The 18,996-nt window shown below is 41.2% G+C and overlaps 2 protein-coding genes across 2 annotated transcripts in view; both read left to right on the top strand.

Annotated features, from left to right (window-relative positions):
• The window catches only part of zc3h15 (zinc finger CCCH-type containing 15), a 454,134-nt gene extending 443,356 nt beyond the window's left edge, over nucleotides 1-10,778 (top strand). The window contains exons 2-10 of the mRNA XM_064329811.1: nucleotides 592-695; nucleotides 1,014-1,119; nucleotides 2,742-2,894; nucleotides 3,131-3,222; nucleotides 5,986-6,171; nucleotides 6,774-6,920; nucleotides 7,650-7,760; nucleotides 8,211-8,343; nucleotides 9,573-10,778. Coding sequence (XP_064185881.1) covers nucleotides 592-695; nucleotides 1,014-1,119; nucleotides 2,742-2,894; nucleotides 3,131-3,222; nucleotides 5,986-6,171; nucleotides 6,774-6,920; nucleotides 7,650-7,760; nucleotides 8,211-8,343; nucleotides 9,573-9,763 — 1,223 coding nt within the window. The 3' untranslated portion in view covers nucleotides 9,764-10,778. The remainder of the gene's footprint in view (nucleotides 1-591; nucleotides 696-1,013; nucleotides 1,120-2,741; nucleotides 2,895-3,130; nucleotides 3,223-5,985; nucleotides 6,172-6,773; nucleotides 6,921-7,649; nucleotides 7,761-8,210; nucleotides 8,344-9,572) is intronic.
• A 5,971-nt stretch (nucleotides 10,779-16,749) lies between these two features.
• Nucleotides 16,750-18,996, top strand: part of itgav (integrin, alpha V) — a 31,207-nt gene continuing 28,960 nt past the window's right edge. The window contains exons 1-2 of the mRNA XM_064327290.1: nucleotides 16,750-17,303; nucleotides 17,739-17,866. Of these exons, the coding sequence (XP_064183360.1) occupies nucleotides 17,140-17,303; nucleotides 17,739-17,866 (292 nt within the window). The 5' untranslated portion in view covers nucleotides 16,750-17,139. The remainder of the gene's footprint in view (nucleotides 17,304-17,738; nucleotides 17,867-18,996) is intronic.

Raw genomic sequence — 18,996 nt, 5'->3', positions numbered from 1 at the left:
GCTGTTCTTATATTATTCTCAATTAAAACTTTAGCAGAAATTGATGAAATAGACGCAGTTATGGTGGAGTCAATACAGCTAGCTAGATAGTTAAGTACAATAGCTAACTAATTCTTAACTAGTTCGTGAATTATCTGTTCATGATCATATCTGTGAGGCCTAAATTAGCTTACTCGTGAGCTAATGTTACACTGTTCGATTTCAGGTAGCTACCACCAACCAGCTAATGTCGGCTGGGTAACTTCCCTTGCGAATCACTGCATATGGGCTCCAGCTAACGTTACTTATACTGCTAACTTAATTCACAACGACGGCGTTATGAATAAATAGTTTTCACGACTGCTAGTAGAAGTTCAAGCTAGCTATCCAGCCAGCCGAGAAAATACTGAACCTGTCAGTTCGTGCTAGGTAGCTAGCTCCCTGTCGACGTTTGCAGTCTTTCAATTCTGCATTTTATTTGTTTTTCAGAACAAAAATACAATGTTCCACGGCCTATTATGTGCCATAACCACTCATGTCAGCAGCCGCGTGTCCTGAAACTGTTAGCCACCCCAAATCAGTGAACGTAAACTAACAGCTTTTTTTCACTTAAGGACAAGACATTTGGTTTGAAAAACAAAAAGGGAGCCAAGCAACAGAAGTTCATCAAGACTGTCACGCACCAAGTGAAGTATGGACAGCAAAATGCCCGACAGGTAAGCGACATGTTTACTGTCTCAGAATACCGTGCATTACATAATTCATAAGTGATAGATCCTGCACTAGCCAGGTGAGTCTTATTGATCATGTATGAATATTGCCACTGTTAACTTATTATATTGCCTAAGAAGCCGACAATAAACTTTTAAAATATACTTTGCCAACCCTTGGAGTCAGTGTTATAAATTGTACTCATCCTCGCTGTTGAAGACTGGTAATTCTCAGCCCTGTTCTTGTTATCCGTCCGCTGTGACAGAAGTGAACATTTGAGGTATATCTGTTTTAACATTTCTGTTGGCTTAACATTGTCCCAGATTGCTGCCACCGAAGGTGATAAGAAGAAGGTGGACAAGAAGAAGGAGCTGTCTGAGCTGAATGAGCTTTTCAAACCAGTGGTTGCCACTCAGAAAGTCAGCAAAGGTACCTGGGTTTATGTTAAAATATGGGCGTTATGACTTGCCACAGCTGTTTTCAGTGTAGCTTTCTGTGGTGTGAAGAGTTGTGCCTCTGCTCTACCATCTGCTTTTCACCCTCACCTTTGTGTCAAAGTCCTGAAGTCTGTTTCTTGAAGATCCTGAAAACTACTGCTCTCCGGAACATACCTTGCGTTCCATTGTGGACTCTTACTCCCTAGATTTTGTATTAGCAGATGGGTCTGTTGCCTACCATTGTTGAGCACTTTCCCTTAGACTTTTGGCAAGCATCCCAATTTTCAATTTCAGTTTTTGAAATTGACTATTTTGTAAAGTACGAAAGTTAGGTTTGAATTAATTCAAAGTGTTCTTTATGATTCAAACTCATGTACAATTGAATAATTGATACTTCAGTCAGTTATCAGTTTCACATTCCAATAGATATCATTTTCAGTATATAATTTCCTATTCAATCTCAGCTGTAATCTGTTTGACTTTTAAGTTTTAATCATTTTGATGCTTGTATGTTCTGCGTGTTGCATTCTGAATTGTACTTTTCTTTGAATATGTATCGTACTGCATATGTATTATTTTCACATTTACATGTTTCAAAAGCAGTACGTTTTTGTATCTTAATTAGTGCATTTGTGTGCACTTAATTGTTTATTTGAGTAAATATTTGGAAAAAGACTCAATATATAGTTTTTACTGAACTGAGAAGAAATGGGTCCTTAAAATTAACCCCTACCAATGTGTCTTTGCTAAGCTATATGATAACTCCTTGGATTCACACATTTTGTGACAATGCTGAGGTTTTTTGGAAAACTACCAGAATATTAATTCTCAGTGCTATTTGTGCAGTTATTCATCTGGTTTTTGTAGTTGGTCAGTCTTTCCTGGTTTTAGTGGTGTAGCTACATTCACAGTAGTGTTCACCAAATTAATTGTTCACTATTTATTTGCAATGTAGTTGACAGGTGAAGCCTGAGATAAATTTCCACTTCTGAGGAGCCAATCATTTCTGCCATATTCTATTTTGAAGAACACTTCTTGAGTATACTTTGATGAAGGCTTTGTTTGACACTTTCTGGGGTTTTTGACATTTTCCTTTTGGTGTATGTTTTCACTTTGCCCAGGCAGTTTTTGTTTTTTGTGCGCAATGAAGCATATTTCACATATTTAGAGATGTTTCTGATGACTTGCCGGCATTTTAATGGCAGGTACATAATAATTAGGGATTTATGGTCTAAGGCTGGAAAGTACACTTCAAGTAACTCCTAAGCAGGTAGTACAACAATGCTGTTTCCGGACTATAATAACCAGCTGTATAATTTGATTGGATGTTTAAAAAACTACATTCATTGATTGTATGTAAAAATATATATATATTTTTTAAAAAACAGTTTTTAAGTTACTCTGGATAACAGTGTCTGCTAAATGCTGAAGTGTAATGTTATATAAAAAGTGTTTTGTTTGGGATCTGTTTGTTTTTCCACTGGTTTATTCATAGTTGGCAGCATATCCCATTGTTTAGATTTAGACACTGATCCAAAGAGCACAATCTGTGACCTGTTTCTTCACAGTACTTGTGTCACATGAACCATTCGCTCATTTTGCTATTCTCTCCAGGTGTGGACCCAAAGTCAGTGCTGTGCGCTTTCTTCAAGCAAGGGCAGTGCACCAAGGGAGACAAGTGCAAGTTCTCCCATGACCTGACGCTGGAGAGGAAATGCGAAAAGCGCAGCGTCTATTTCGACGGCAGGGATGAGGAATTAGAAAAGGGTACAGACTTGCTGTTTTTTGTGTTTCCAGGCTGAATTTGAAGTGTTGGCTTCCTGTACCACTAATAGGATAAAATAATATGCCAGTCAATATTGACATTTGTTCACGTTGGAGTATATTTACTGAAATGTAGGCTGGTAATTAGTATCAGTTCCTCATGGACCCCTTGGATCCTGATCTCTTACTGTCTCTGCTCTGTTTTGTTTTTGTTTTTTTGCTCCTAAAATGTTCAACAGACACCATGGATAACTGGGACGAGAAGAAGCTGGAGGAAGTTGTGAACAAGAAGCACGGAGAGGCCGATAAGAAGAAGGCGAAAACGCAGATTGTAAGCTGTAACCGTAGCCTCCAGCGCTGTACTTCTTGCTCAAGCCCAATCACGGCCATCTGCCCGTCCCAGAGCCGTCCACAGTGAATTGAGGAAAAGAGCCTTTAGTCGCAGTCAAGCTCATTTTCTTGGTGATGTTATAGCCAGGGCCACCAGTTGGTCTCCACTATGTGACCTGCAGGGATTTAAACTTGTATTTTGGTGGTTATCCTCCTGGGGTCCCCGTAGGCACTCCTACAGCACAGTCGGGTAACTAATCATACAGTTGAGTACCTAATTGAGATATTTCTAAAAACAATTAGTTGATCTAATATGAGGAGAGGCAGAAAGGAAAGTGAGCACGGATGGAAGTTTAAATGCTATGAAAAGCATATCTTTGAGCCCGTGGTCTTCGCTCCTGGTCCTGGAGAGCCGCAGGGTCTGCTGGCTTTCATTGTTACTCAGCACTTGAGTAGCACAGTAATTGATCAATTAGTGCCGATGATTACACTGTCAATTCAGGCCGATGAATAGGCACAGTTGGCTCTGGCGTGATTAGGGCTGAGTTTCCCATTACAGGGTTTATTACTGAACCAAGATGTAGTGCATTAGCTGTATATGCTATCTAACGACACTTTTTTCAGTCCAATTGTCCATTGGGCTGTAATTATCATTGGGAACAAACAAAAACCCCAAATGCAAAAATGAGGTAAATGTCCTTCGGATTCATATGCTGGGCCCAAGTACATCGGCTGTGTGTGACAAATTTGGTCATAACTACAAGGTTGGACTTGGCTACTTCCAGCCTTGTGATCAGAATTCACAGTGAGTATGCCAAGTGCAAATTAGTTGTTAGCTATGCCTGGTCTCAACAGTGCACATCCATGTGAATCACATGAAATGGCAGTTGTTGCTAAGCAACGCTCACTGTTAAACTACCTTTGCGGTCGCCACTCCAAAATTATAGCCATCGTATAACTAAAATGGAGAACACCATTTTGAAAAGGAAGGTTTACTTTGCAAATGCTGTAACTGGGAAACTTAAAGAGCTGTATAGCCAACATAGCGACTTACTGACTGCCATACTAAATTAGACTGCAAAAACAAAAAAAAACAGTGTGTCATTTCATCACAAACAGTATCGATGAGTGCAGCAAATGCGGCTTCGGACTGCGAGCTGTAGAAGAGGTCCAAAAAGGCAGAAAGACCTTGCATCCAGAGCAAATGAAGAATGAAGTCTGCTGAAACACCCCCTGACAGGGGCCAGTCCTTCTCCCAAAACATTACCGTACAGTGACAGCCTTGTTTGGAGAGGATTACCTGGCATAATCATTAGCCTATAGCAGTTAGGTAGATTGATTGTTCATAAACAGAATCACTACTTTGCCAGGCTAGTTAGTTATGTAATAGTAGAATATTTTAAGTTAATATATCCATTTGTTGTTATATGGATTCGTAGTAATGTTGACTTAAATTAGGCTAAATGACAGTAGGGACTTTTACAATTTTGCAGGCTTGATCGACTTTCCAAAAGAATGGGACCCAGGGAATCCCCAACACACATACCCCCCAGAGCCAGGAGGCAGTATTTTTGCAGAACTTAAGTGCATTTTAGCTGCAAAGGAAATTGTGTGAGTGGAGGCAGAGTCAGCCCTGCTGAAGTCAGAGCAGGAGAAGTTTCTAACAGCGCATTCCTTTTCACCACAGAACTAGGCAGTGAAACCTAGAAAACCAGCGCTGCACACGGCAGAAATAGAGCGCTAATATACACATTATAGCTGGGACATACACAAATCTTCATAAAGTTTTTTTGTAACCAGATGTGTGTGTGTCATAGCCTGCTAAGCAACAGTTGAGAACTCCACTGCAGCGCTTAAAAGTACACGTTTCTGTGAAGTGGTGCTCCTGCTCATTAGCCACTGCTTTAGTGGGTCTGCCCCGGAGCAGAAGACCACTCGCACTCTCGTACGATGCGAATGCCATGGTGGACCTAGGCCATCTAGCCGCTAGATTAATAATGGCCATGTCTGACTCTCAGACCATCTGCACTTTAATCAAATGAAACCCCTTTTGGTACACCTAGAGGTGCTTGTAATCAGATGGGCCCTGCACTCAAACATTGGCTTTGTCAGAATAGCCAAAAACTCCACGTGTGCCAGTCTTGCTAAGGAATTCTTCCTTTGTCCATGCTGACTGCGCTTGAGTGGGGAGGTGAACGTAATGTCCGAGGCAGTTCTGAAGCGGCAGTGACTCTGTTATGACACGGCGTGCTGTCGTTCTATGGGCATTAGTGATATTCTCCACTGTGTTTTGGAATGCCCCATTAGCATAGAATCGGATCACAATCAGCACATGCAAAGTGGGGAATTGTGCTGCATTTCTGTCCGATACGTGTTCTAATTGAGCTGGCATGTCAGAGAGATAAAACAGGCCTTGCTTGCAGAAGTGAAACCTCTGTTAGCTCTGTGTAAATCTAATGGATTTGTCCGATTACAAACAACCTGTTCTTGTCTTGAAGCGCGCTTGCTGTGATGTTACAGCATTGCTAGTGTTGCTTCTGTAAAAAGGCTATCTGCCACCATAGATAATGGTCAGAGTGTCCTGTTTATACCTGCTCAGTACGAGGTGCTACACAAAGAAGGGCACAGTCCCAGGTGGCACACCAGGGGAAACGTTACATTGGACTTTAGAACTCAGAGGTAGGACCGGGCACACGACCAGCTGGTGCACTCAGGCCCCCTGGATGAAATGGGCCCTCTCTGATATGGTTTTGGGTCATCTTAGGTTTGCAGATATTTCCTCGATGCCATTGAGAACAGCAAGTACGGCTGGTTTTGGGTCTGCCCTGGTGGAGGAGACAACTGCATGTACCGCCACGCCCTCCCACCTGGGTTCGTGATCAAGAAAGACAAGAAGAAGGAGGAAGAGAAGGAGGAAGAAATCTCGCTGGAAGAGCTGATAGAGAATGAGGCAAGTTGTTTTGTTTTATTTGTTGTAATTCGTGAGTAGAATAGTTCTTAAAAATAAGATAATGCTGGTCAGTTGCATATATGAGGGTCATCGGGGCAAACAAACCGGAAAGTTCTGGTGACCTGCCACAAAATTTGGCTGTGTGTAATTATTAGGTACGTAAACAGAAGTGGGACTTTACTTGTTTTGCAGGGTCACTGCGTTCAGCGTTTGGAGAATGTAAAGGGTTAGTCTCAGTTAGCATAACAAGCAACAACATTTTAAAGAACTCGCCAGTGATGGGTCATTCTATTCATCAGCTTTTTGTATTTTTTTCATAGAAAGGCCTGAGAAATTGCACTGTCAGCTTTGTCTAGTGCTGTCATCAGAAATATGTCTTAGTTTGAAGACATTGCATGTTTACAACTTTGTTGATGTTGAGTGCACTTGACTTTTAAGCACATTGACTTGCATTAAGAATTGTTTGAGACGTTTCTAGTGAGTGTTTGAGACCTCAACAAATCGCATGTTTTCCTGTTGATGGATGGTTTTGTCAGATGTGATCCTGAGTGGCCTCTGACCCTGCACAAAGTGTAATTGGGCGATGTTGTGTAACGTTGCAGCGATCTGCCCTCGGACCAAACGTCACCCGAATCACCCTGGAAACATTCCTGGCCTGGAAGAAGAGGAAAAGGCAGGAGAAGGTGGCCAAAGCAGAGCAGGACATGGAGAGGAAAAGAGCCGACTTCAAGGCCGGCAGGTCATTAGGGGTGAGTTTGACCGTGTCTGGTGCTTTAATGGTGGCCCTTTACCTCATCGACAATCGGCTACACATCATATGTCTAGTAACTGAATCTTGGAATTTCAGCTTATGCACTATCAATTTGTGACAGGAATTTGATCCACAAGACACGTTGAAATTGTACTGGTGTCGCACCTTCTGTGAAATTACGCTGAAGTTCATTTTAAGTTAATTCTTTAAAAATTGAAAATGACAAGACCTGGATGTTTGCACTATAAAACTTATAGGACGCCTGTCAGCTCTGGAATTGATTAACCTGCAGTAAGCTATGCACACAAAAACGAATGTTTGCCTTAGTGTGAAGGCTATTTTATCCTCTATGTATGGGGACTTTGGGGCCCTCTTTCTACCAGAAGGTGGCACCAAATCACTGTGTTGAAATGGTTAACATGTTGCCTAAGCAAGAATTGGTTTATGGTCCTTGTAGGCAATTTGGGAAAGCTGAAGTAAAAAGACTAGATGCCTATAATGAATCTACGTGATTTATTGTAAGCATTTGATTTATTGCTAATAGACTTTTGAGAAAATGCATTATTTGAATTATGCCACTGTATTGAATATTAATTATGTACACTACTATCTGCTCACTAAATGTAATAACTGTGTAATGTTATGAATAAGTCAACAATAAATAAAATCTTGCTGCAGTTGCGGATCATGAAAGTTCCCTGAACATTGTTTTTATTGTGCTTCTTAGGTCAGCGGTCGAGAAGTGTTCGAGTTCCGCCCTGAGCTGGTGGATGAAGATGATGAAGAGGCCGATGACACCGAATGTGAAAAGAATGGTGAAGATGTTATAGAGGAGGAGGTGAGCCTGTCATAAAATGCAGAGCGCGCTAGGTTTCTCTGAGTAATTGTACGACGGTTAAAAGAAAAGCTGTTTAGTGACAGTTTATTACTGAACCAGTGAATCCTAAGTGCCTTTCTCTTGTTGCACCTGTTCTAAAATAATGTGCACAGGAGGCGTTTGTATGCTGCAGTTTTACTGTAGTAATTATGACTGTCAGAGCAAACAGAAAAGCTGCTGCACCATGACCAAAAACACTGAAACGGCTGTAAACAAGGAGATGGTCTTTCCTGAACTTCTGAGTTATTTGTATTCTGTGTGACTACGTAGTAGTTTGCAGAATTAACAAAATGGAACTGATGTTTGGAAGCTGCAATTAATGCGAGTGAATTGACAAGAGCAGGAACAGCATGAGCTTTAAATTGGCTAATATTTTAGCCAGAACACATTTAACATTAGTTCCCATTGCAGGTTGAAGAAGTCCCAGAGTTTCAGGACATCGATGTGGCCCGGTTTGTGCCGAAGGAAGTGGACAATGCCGGAATCACTGTGGCGTCAGCTGACCGGTTTACAGCTAAATCTCAGCCAGCAAAGGAAACGGACGGTGAGAGACACAGCCGCCCTTCCAAGTGATGTGTGGACCGCAGTGAGAAAACCAGATTGGTCACAAATAGATTACCTTTCAGGCGCACTGGTCCTGTCGGGCATCTTTGTGTGAATGCTATATGAAATTGATTTTTAGCTGTTGGCTGGATTTGAATAATCGCTACAAAACCTGTGTGACTGAATAGTTTCAGGTATAGATGGCCATTTTGGGGCTGCTGGGTGGCTGAATCTGTGAAAGCGCTGTTATAGTTCATGGATAGGCCCCTCGGTCTGGTATCAGATCCGGACCACACTAGTGCTGGCAGTCCTGCAGTTGGCTGTAGCATCATCCAGCGATAAGAGGGCTTCGGTCAGCTCGGGTGGCGGAGTCTCGTCACACGCCAGCGACCTCCTGCCGGTCGACTGGGCTCCCGTCAGTCTGCCGGTTTAAGCCGCACGTGAAGCATCTTCCTCAGACTCGTGTCTGCGGGAAACCGCCTCGTGAGCTTCGGCACCACGAGAAGCGGTGGCTAATGCTGCGTGCTTCAGAGGAGCGAGCGCTTGTCCGCTCTCCCAATTCAGCAGCGCTGCTTCAGGCAATGAGCGCTGATAAATACGGTTGGGCTCTTCTAATGGGGGCGAGCTCTGAAAAATGTTTTGTGTGCATGAAGTTGAAGGCAATGAAACATCAGTTTGCCGTTGCACTCAAAGGTTTGTAAGAATAAGCAGCGGATTATAAAAATTGTTTTAAAAATCACTACAAATTCTATGTGAATGAATAGTTATAGGTATTTCCTTTTTCACGCATTGCAGGATTAAGGCCCCCTACAGTTAACGTTTTGGCTAGTGATAGGAATACCACAGCACACACCCAATGAGCAGGTGGAGTCTTATCACCTAATGCCTTAACCTGCTTTTAGTAATGCCTGGAAAGGCTGAAACTGCTGCATGTGTGGAGTGCCTTTGTATTGTAAGGAGCCGTGTAATGAGCCTTACATGCCTCATTGCAGTCTCGCTTGTAATCATTCACTTCAGTAAAGGTTCAGTCTGGTCGCCCAGCTTGTACAAAAGAGATTGTATCTGTGAAAGCCACTCCATATCTGTTCTTTCCGCGTCTGATGCCCTGCGCAAGATGTCCGTTCAGAAAACGTTCACAGATCTCTGGGGGAACTGATGAAGTGTCTGTCCATTTTGGTTAAATTCCGATGCTGACGCTGTAACCCCCGGGCCGTGTGTGCTTTTCCGCAGACAACAAACTGAGCGAGGCCTCGGGCGGGGCAGAGAACGGGGAGCACTGCGAGGGCGAGAGCCTGGACACTGGCGACGACGACGATGACGACGGCAACGCGGAGGACGTGCCCGTAGACGAGAACCTCTTTACGGGAGAGGACCTGGACGAGCTGGAGGAAGAGCTCAACACACTGGACCTGGAGGACTAGGTTCAGGATTATGGGCAATCCACCATTTCCTGGACTACACAAGGCTTGAGACCAGTGACAGTTTTCACAGTGAACATCTTCCTGTTGGAATCTCACAGAACCACTTAAGTCCCTGGGCTTAAGGAGACATAGATATGGCAAATGTTCCTTTTTTCTTTTAAGCTCTCTGATCCAGTTAAGGTTTCTTTATCTTATTCAAGTAAATGGTTTTTACTACAGTCAGTCCCTGCGAGATCACAGCTTCTGGGCTTGGACTCCTGTCCAATTAGGCTTTGATATGGTTTGAAATGACATGGGAAAATGTATGTAAAAATGTACAGGAACAGTCTTGAACTATATCAGTATGGCTCAAGATACTCATTTAAAATGACATTTCCCAAGTTTTCGTATCACAGAACTTGATTTTATTTGCCAAAACAACTTGCTGCAATTCATCACACAGGAGAACTTTAAAAGAGAAAAAAAAGCATGTACATTTAACAGCAGCCAATTGTCAGATGTGCTTTGGAATTGAATGATCAAGAGATTTTTCATTTTTCATAATTTATTTGGCTCTTTTTTTCTTTTTTTGCTGTCCCAAATGGATTATTGTGTATTGATTGCAAAAGACTTTCCAGTAATAAAATTTGAATTTACTCTGAAGTGGGATGAAAATGCATGTCTGTCGGGACAAAATCTGCAAAGAAAAACTGCGCGATGGCGATGTTCACTCTAGTTAAAGTGGAAAAGAAAGGAGTTGAATTGCTGTTTAAATCACTGTACTTCAGAGTGAGTAAAGAAGCTGAGATGGGTTGCATAATAATCACATCGAGAGAAGCTTTCCGATTAAAGAAGAACTCTGCTGCTCAGGACTGACGGTTCTACTGCTGACTGCAAGTTCAAGTTTGTAGAAGGCAAAATAAAGAAAACATACTGGCGGGTAATTTAAATGTGCAGTGCATTTGTCCTTGTGTATTTGAACTTACCTTTCACCAATATGCCAAGACACATTGTAATTAAAAAATGTTCTCATCCATGTTTGGTCTTTATTTCCAATGTTTAATCACTGAATCACCCACTGAAGTATGTTGTTTTCCAGTAAGCAAAAATTGTCCTTGAACAAGTCTGGATAACAATATTGTTAGCCCCCGCTATAAGACTTTTTTGTAAAACTATTTGTGAAGATACAGTATACTGTATTACCAACAAGTAAATCTGCTTGGTTTGAGAAGTATTGTCTGTTAGAAAGACATTTGTGCTTTTGTTAAGCTTTTAAACAGAAAATAAATGGTCAAAATGCCTATGTAATTGTATCTCAAAATCCCAAACTTCAGAATGAATTCCCTGTTCTGTAGAGATTGTTAACAAGGCTTTCTTTAGCCACAGTGATGAACACTGCATTTCTGGATGTTTTACCAGTGATGTGATCCACTGAGTTATATCGCTTCATAAGCATTTCCTATGATGTGAATCAAAAGAAATGCAAGTTCACCATTTCCTGTGGCCCAGAGTCCAACAGCCTGATCTGTGAAAATTCTAGTTCCTGAGAATTCAGCAGTCAGCAGACTAACACAGTTTCTGCTTTAATTGCCATGTCAACATAGTAGTGTCAGAGCACCTCCTGGCAATTCATGGTCAAGTAATGACCAAAATGTATGGCATGCAAAAGAAATCAAGTCTTTTAAATATTGCACTTCCAGGATTCTTTGGAAATTAACAAATATTTAATCCCGATTGTATTAACTACAAGACTAGTTGCATGAGGCTGCATGAGTGTTGTGTCATCGGGTAACCATCGTGGCATGTGAAAGATCTTTACATGTATTTGCTGCTAAACGTTGAAAATTACTCTGTGTAATCATTAGCTTGTTTAAGACACATTCCAAAACTACATCTAAAGTTTTCCTGTATATCTCATCACAGAGCAAAACACACTTTATTAGGTACACCTACTCATTAATGCAAATAGCCTGCTCCCCCAAACAGCAAATCATGTGGCTGCGACTCAGAAAGGCCACAAATGCTCAAATAACAGCTGCTTACAACAGCGGTGTGCAGGAAGGTATTTCTGAAAACACGTAACACAAATTCCAATTTCTCTTGCGACCGGAAAATGGTTGGGTCAGAATTTGGCATAAACAGCATGAATCCATCCTGTCAATGGTGCAGGCTGCTGCTGCTGTTTTAATGGTGTGGGTAACATTTTGTTGGCACACATTAGGCCCTTTAATACCAACTGAGCTTCATTTCAACCACAGCATACCTAAGCATTGTTGTGGACTATGTGCATCCCTTTTTGGTCACAGTCTACCCTTTTTCAAATGGATGCTTCCAGTAGGATAACGCACCATGTCTCAAAGGACACATCTCAAGCTAGTTCCTCAAACATGACAGTGATTTAGTTTGCTACAGGAGCCTGCACAGCCCCAGTTCTCAATCCAATAGGACACTGTCGGGAAGTGGTGGAACGGGAGGTTTGCAGCATGATGTTGTGGGCAAAAAAGCTGCAGGAACTGTAAAATCTGTCAGAATTAAGCAAAATGGTCTTGACCAGTACTAGACAGGTGTACCTAATAAAGTGACCAATTAGTATTTTAACGTGTTAAAAGTTCTGCAGGTTTCTTTGTACCGTATGCAGCTGGTAACTCAGTCAGCACTCTCCACTCAGGGATGGGACAACTGCTGTGGAGTAGGCAGTTGTCTCCCTGCCTTTTCAGGGGAGTGGGTCTGAAGGGGATCAAACATAAAAGCATTCATCTGTGCTCCGCCACACCATTCCCTTACATTGCTGAAAAGCCATCTCATCCTTGTAGGGCGATAATGTTTCACAGTCATTTCTGCCCCTGATACTATATTGTATGTCCATTGCATTACACCTTTACTGTAACAACAAGGATTTACAAATAAAGCATTTAAGTGCATTCAAATGTGTTTATAAGAGTAGCGGTTATGACAAACAAGTAAAGACAAAAAATTAAAAGGTAAAAATAATGTTATAACAGTAGTTACTATGTAGCCATTTGCCATGATCCAGTTACTATCTGGACGTAAACTAAACAACCATTTGTTGCTCAGACAAAGCCTTTCACTGCCTAGTTTTCTTCAGATCATTTGTAGAATTCAGCTATACAACCAGTCTGTTGCATCCCGAGTCCATGATTTAAAAACTCGGCAACTATGCAAGACTGGTCAACAGAAGATCCAAGAGAATAAATGAAAGTGAAAGATAAAAGCCATTCGGTTTATAATAATTTGTCAGTAAATAAACAAGAACATAGTGTCATTGATGTGAAGCTCCATGAGTGCTAATAGCTCCCCTTTGTGGATCATATTCAGACTGGTAAATGTGAGCGAGCGAGTGAGCGAGCTATATGTTATGATAATAATCTATATGTTATGTTCAAACATATGGGAAAACTATATAATTTTATTTCAATACATTTACTCTCATGCTTCAATGTTTTTTTATTAAGTAATCTAATTTTTTCTGAAAAGATAGGTGCCATAATTATTGGCACCCTTAACAGTTAGTGTAAGTAAAATCAAACGAAATGAAATTGGCAATACAATTTTACTTAATTTAGTTAATCTCAGCCTAAAGGAACTGTATTATGTCATTCCATCACTTCCAGATTCACTAGAGAATAAAAATGAGGTAACAAGCATACAAAATCCCTTTGTCATCCATCAGCATGGGAAAAGCCAAATAACTCAATTCTGAAGAGTCTGATGGTAATTTACCATCACAAGTCTGGTAATGGGTACAAAAAAAGACATAAACGGTTAAACATACCATCTAGCACTGTAAGGGCAATAATAAAAAGGTGTAAAACATATGGAATGGTTGCAAATTTGCTAGGAAGAGGAAGCAAGTGCATGGTGTCTCCACGGACGGTGAGGAAGATGGTGAGAGAGGCCATTAATAACCCAAGGATCACTGTTTAAGAATTGCAGAGATTAGTTTGTTTCTTGCAGTCAACAAGTCTAAAAAAAAACATAAAATGGCACCTCCATACCAACTAACTCCTTGGAAGGGTGGCACGAAGACAGCCCTTACTGAGCACAATAAACAAACCAAGAATCTGGAGCTTGCCAAACCTCATTGGAATTATGACTGGAAGAGACTGCTATTGTCAGATGAGACCAAAATTGAACGTTTTGGCCATACACACTATCGACCTGTTTGGCGGCAAAAGAGGAATGCATATAGGAGAAGCACCATTCATGCCTACTGTCATTGATATTTTGGAGACATTTTGCTGGCAGTGGTCCCAGGGCACTATTTTAGATCAATGGCACAATGAATTCACCAAAGTACCAGGAAATTCTGGCAGAAAATTTGGTTGTCTCTGCTAAGAAGCTAGGACTTGGTCTAATGACTCCAAGCATGCATCAAAATCTAAACAGAAATGCCTAAGTGAAATCAACATCCATGTTTTCCAATGGCCATCTCAGTCTCCAGACTTAAATTCCATCAAAAACGTTTGGTCTGAGCTGAAGAGGGGGGGTCCATAAGCGCAAACCCAAAGATATCAATGATTCTGAAAAGTTATAAATGGAGCAATGGTCAAAAATCCCTCCAAATGTGTTCTCTAACCTTATCACAAATTATAGGAAAAGACTCGTGGCTGTCATCTTTGCCAGGGGTGTTTTCACAAAGTATTAAACCAGGGGTGCCAATAATTGTGGAACTTGTTTTTTGGGGGAAATATTTTTTTTATTTAAAAAATTGAAGACATTGGTTGATTCCAATGAATCATTAATCAAACACACTAGTTTACACATGTTGGAATATAAAGCTTATGTCAATAACTGTATTATTTTTTAGTTTAGCATTTTTGTGCATATTTATCAAGGGTGCCAATAATTCTGGACCCCACTGTAGTTCTTTCTTATAACCGGTGAGGTTTAGATATAAGCTCTTCGAGCTTCTTATCTCACCTGCACATGTACTACTTTCTTTTATTTGTCGTATTTTCTTTTCTTTTACTGTATGCAAATAAACTAAACTAAACTAGCCATACAATTACAGTTTATTAGTTCTCTTCTTCCCACAAAATAATTATTTTCAAATCCATAAACTGCAACATAAAAATATTAATATATGAACTCGTGTTGCTATGTTGGATTAAAATGATTATGCTTTTGTTCTCAAATTAGGCCCATCAACAAAAAAATCTGTTTCCTGAGTTTATTCAGTCATTTTAATCATCTTTGATTGATTGGCTTGGCAAGTTGTGCTGTTAAAATGGCTCCCTAAGTGAAATATGCAGCTAGTTTTTTTTAACGAGGAGAGCGGTTTGAGGGTTGAGGTTGTTCTGTCTTTGTCCGCCAAGCAAAACTGCGCAAGCATTCCATCTTTTTTCTTCAGCGTTGAAACTGTGTTTCCCTTACACTGGGAACCCGAGGGATTTACATCTCGCATTCTTTAGGATGTGCTTCATCACGACTGTTATGCAGCCAGTCACAAGCAGTGCCAAATATGACCAAAACATCTCAAGATATGACAGGCGATTTGAAATGACCCAGCAGCGCAGGGGCTTTCAGGATAAGGCTTTGTTTCAGAAGACCCTTACACAATAGCAGAAGTATGAATGATCCAATGACCTCTGACCGTGAGAAACTGCAAAGAGTTAATGCTGTGTTGGGGATTATTTCCTAATAGGCGGGAAGTAAGGAAGAACCTGAACAGGGCAGTTCCATCATTGTCTGCCTCCTGTAGCCTAATACACTGTCTCAAACTCAATTTGTGTTCCTGAAATTGTTAATTTGTCTGCATTGGCATCCTGGTAGCAATGACGTAGCCTAGGCCAGACCAAAACGCATGCGTCGGTAAGTACAGTGTTGCCAATTTAGCGACTTTGTCGCTAGATTTAGCGACTTTTTTTTTTACCTTCCCTGGCGACTAAAAATCTTATCTAGCGACTAGCGACAAATTTGGCGACTTCTCGCAACTTTGGCAACCTCCATTCTCGTTGTCGAGCAACAGCAAAAATCACCTTTCACTGATTTGTGAATGACGTCACGTCTGCCTTTCCTAGTGCTCTACCGATGCCCACGTTTATAAAAGTAATTTACATAGTCTTATCTGTCAAATTGGGGAATTCTGTAGAAGGGAAACTAAGTAGACTAATAAGTAACTGTCTGCGTCTGCTGTTAGACATTACTACACTAATTACTACATGTAATTCAATGTCTGAACACAGATTACTAACATTTGGCCTATATTTTCGTCCAGTTAATCGCAAATTCTGCAACAATGTATGACTGCACTCAGTCAAACGACAATTTGTAGGCTATTCTACTTTTGGTCTCACCCAAGTTTAGGAGGTTAAAAGATAACGGTCTCATCGGTCTCACCGCGAGAAGAGTATCAGGCGCCTGGGGCAGCCCCAAAAGGCACTAGTGTTGTGTCGTTCGCGAACGATTCGTTCAAAAGAATGAATCTTTTGGGTGAACGATGTGTACTGAAACCTGACTGAAACACTTCGTGAAACGATTCGTTCGCGAACGTGAACTGGTCGTTCACTGACTGACTATCGTTCGCAGACTCAGTTCAGTGATTCGTTCACTGAACGTACTACGCCCGAATCGTTCGCGAACGACACAACAGTACACTTGCCCGAAACGTTCGCGAACGACACAACAGTACACTTGCCCGCATCATTCGCGAACGAACAGTACACTTCCACGAATCGTTCGCAAACGACACAACACTAGTTCGTTCGTTCCTCTTGTTGTAGCGAATGCAAGGAGCGAGGAGTCTCTGGGGAAAAGAGTGGGTATGGAATAATGGATAATAAATGGATAATAATCGAACATCACTGTCAAGTGTGCTGTTTATTTTAAATGAAATAACAAGACTTTTTTTAACATGTCTCAAAGTAGGCTAGCCAAGGCTACTATTTTATCGACGACATTTTATGAGAAAACGTGATCTACTTAGCCAACGTATATCAGCACTACGTACTTGCTCACCGCTAGTTTCCATTGAGAAAAGAAGGATTGCGGAAGTGTGTGCTACGTTTCAGGTTTATCATGCTTCTCACTTCCTGTACACGGGGTAGCTGGTTCTGGTTGATGCATTTGCTGTTATTGTACTTGTTCGCATGAAACCGACTACGAAAAAACAGTGAAGCAGTGGTTTTTAAATTATTTAAGAAGGACGCGGATGACATTGTATTTTCCAGTTGGCAAATATGTGAATACTTTAAACTTAACATGGCTGTTTGTGTTCTGTCTGTCTTTATAGAGGACTTACTCATCTGTGGGCAGGGAGTGTAAATTCATCGTGATTCACAGGGTGAACATCAAAGGTTCTGCTCATCGTCTTAGTCTTGTTGCCAACCTAATCACTGTTTCGCTGTGAAGACTACAGCAGACTACTCCGGGCCAACATGGGGAATCCAGTGAAACTATATTTATATTTGGCTCTGATCTTGCCGTGTTTGAAATTTACTGACTCATTTAACCTGGACATCGACAATCCTTCGGTTTATTCCGGTCCACAAGGAAGTTATTTTGGATTTTCCGTGGATTTCTTTAAACCCGACCAAACACAGTAAGTTTACGTTTGGTACTTTATCAGTTATATTTTACAACTGACTGAGATTGCCATTACGAGTCACATATACGTGCCGACTGTTGCTTGTTGAAAGCCCGGTGCACTCGAAAGTATACAAAACCAAATTAGCATGGTTCATCAAACATTTGTGTCAACCATTACAATAACAAGCCCCCTAGTTAAAACGAACCATTTTTTCAGGCTACTGTGACAATTTCCATTTCACTTTTTTACTCAACTTTTAAACGCATGTAACAGTTCGAAGCAACGTGAGACTTTTATTGATGGGCAATCGGAAGTACACATTTCCCTCATGATTCTTCCATGTTCCATGTCTTTGAATAAAACTTGTTAGTCTATGTGTTATGTGGTGTTCTCTGGAATAGCATACGCTATTCGATTATTGGCTAATGTAGCCCTATTCATTCCCAGGTTGAACGTCTTAATTGGGGCACCTAAAGCCAACACGTCGGTTTCAACTGTTTTGGAAAGGGGAGCGGTATACACTTGTCCATGGAAAACAAGTTCAGACTGTCGCCAAATACCGTTCGACAACACGGGTGAGCTAAGATGTTACTGTACATTTCTCAGCCGGCTGCTTTAAGGTTTGTCGACGACATTCTGCGTTTTATGTGATCAGATTATTCTAATATTCTAATTTAGTTTACATTTTTGTTAATGGCAGGACACTCTTGCTGACCAGTATGAAATTCACAGTCCATTGCCGTACGTATGTAGTTTTCTTGGTCTAGTATTGTGTACTTCAGTGCCACTGAGGGGGAAACAGAACGTCAGAGAATTGCAAATGAAACTTGCTTTTCAGCCAGCAGCCATGGCAGGAGGCATACGTTATTCATTGCTTTAGGCTATATACTTCTTACAATGCCAACGTATCTATATAGCTACCTATACAATCTCCTAACAATTCTGAGTGGTGAATCAGCTCTGCTCCAAATGTTTCCAATTGGTGTGTTAACTGTGAAGCAGAACAAAGAATCAGGGATTTGTGCTCGTGTTAGGACTCATCCAGGAATGTGGCCGCACGCTGATTCAGACGCGTCACCGTGTTGTGCAGCTGCGCATGATTCAGGATCAGTCTGTCTGGCGAGACTTCGCCTATGTCAGAAGCCTTGACTTCCCCTTTATTTAGCTGTGTGTTGAAGCTCCTGAAGAGCTTGACACAACTGAACCTTAGGAATCCCGGCATTGCTCGTAGAATGAGACTGATACCGCTGGTCGCTGACAGAAAATATAGACATCTTTATCCGTATACGCATACTGATTGTTGGGTCCTTATTACAATGGAATGCTATTAAATGGATCTATGTGGTGTTCTGGAAAGAATCATCAGTAACCAAACCACCTTATCTGTTTCTATGTACCATGTTGTTCATTACCAGAGAGACTTACACATGAAAATCCCTCAGTTGCTTGGTTTTTTAAATGGGCTTCCTTTACTTTGTGTCAAAAACTTGATTTATATTCTGTGACCATCAGAAATTGACCACCAGCTCAACCATAGGGCCAAGCCAAGATTCTCACAACAGATTTGAATGTGGTTTATCTTATTTTGTTCCACCAATGCAACTATTAGCGTTGTATGCCCTCTCTATTTCAAATATTTAAATGCAGCTCAGGTGACTTCATTTGACAAGTTTGTACTTTTGTGCGCAACCCGCTCAGCTCTCCT

This window comes from Anguilla rostrata, chromosome 3 (assembly GCF_018555375.3).
Source record: "Anguilla rostrata isolate EN2019 chromosome 3, ASM1855537v3, whole genome shotgun sequence".
In the NCBI taxonomy this organism is placed as follows: Eukaryota; Metazoa; Chordata; class Actinopteri; order Anguilliformes; family Anguillidae; genus Anguilla; species Anguilla rostrata.
The sequence above is the reverse complement of the archived record's forward strand: the minus strand, read 5'-3'. Positions and strand labels throughout refer to the sequence as shown.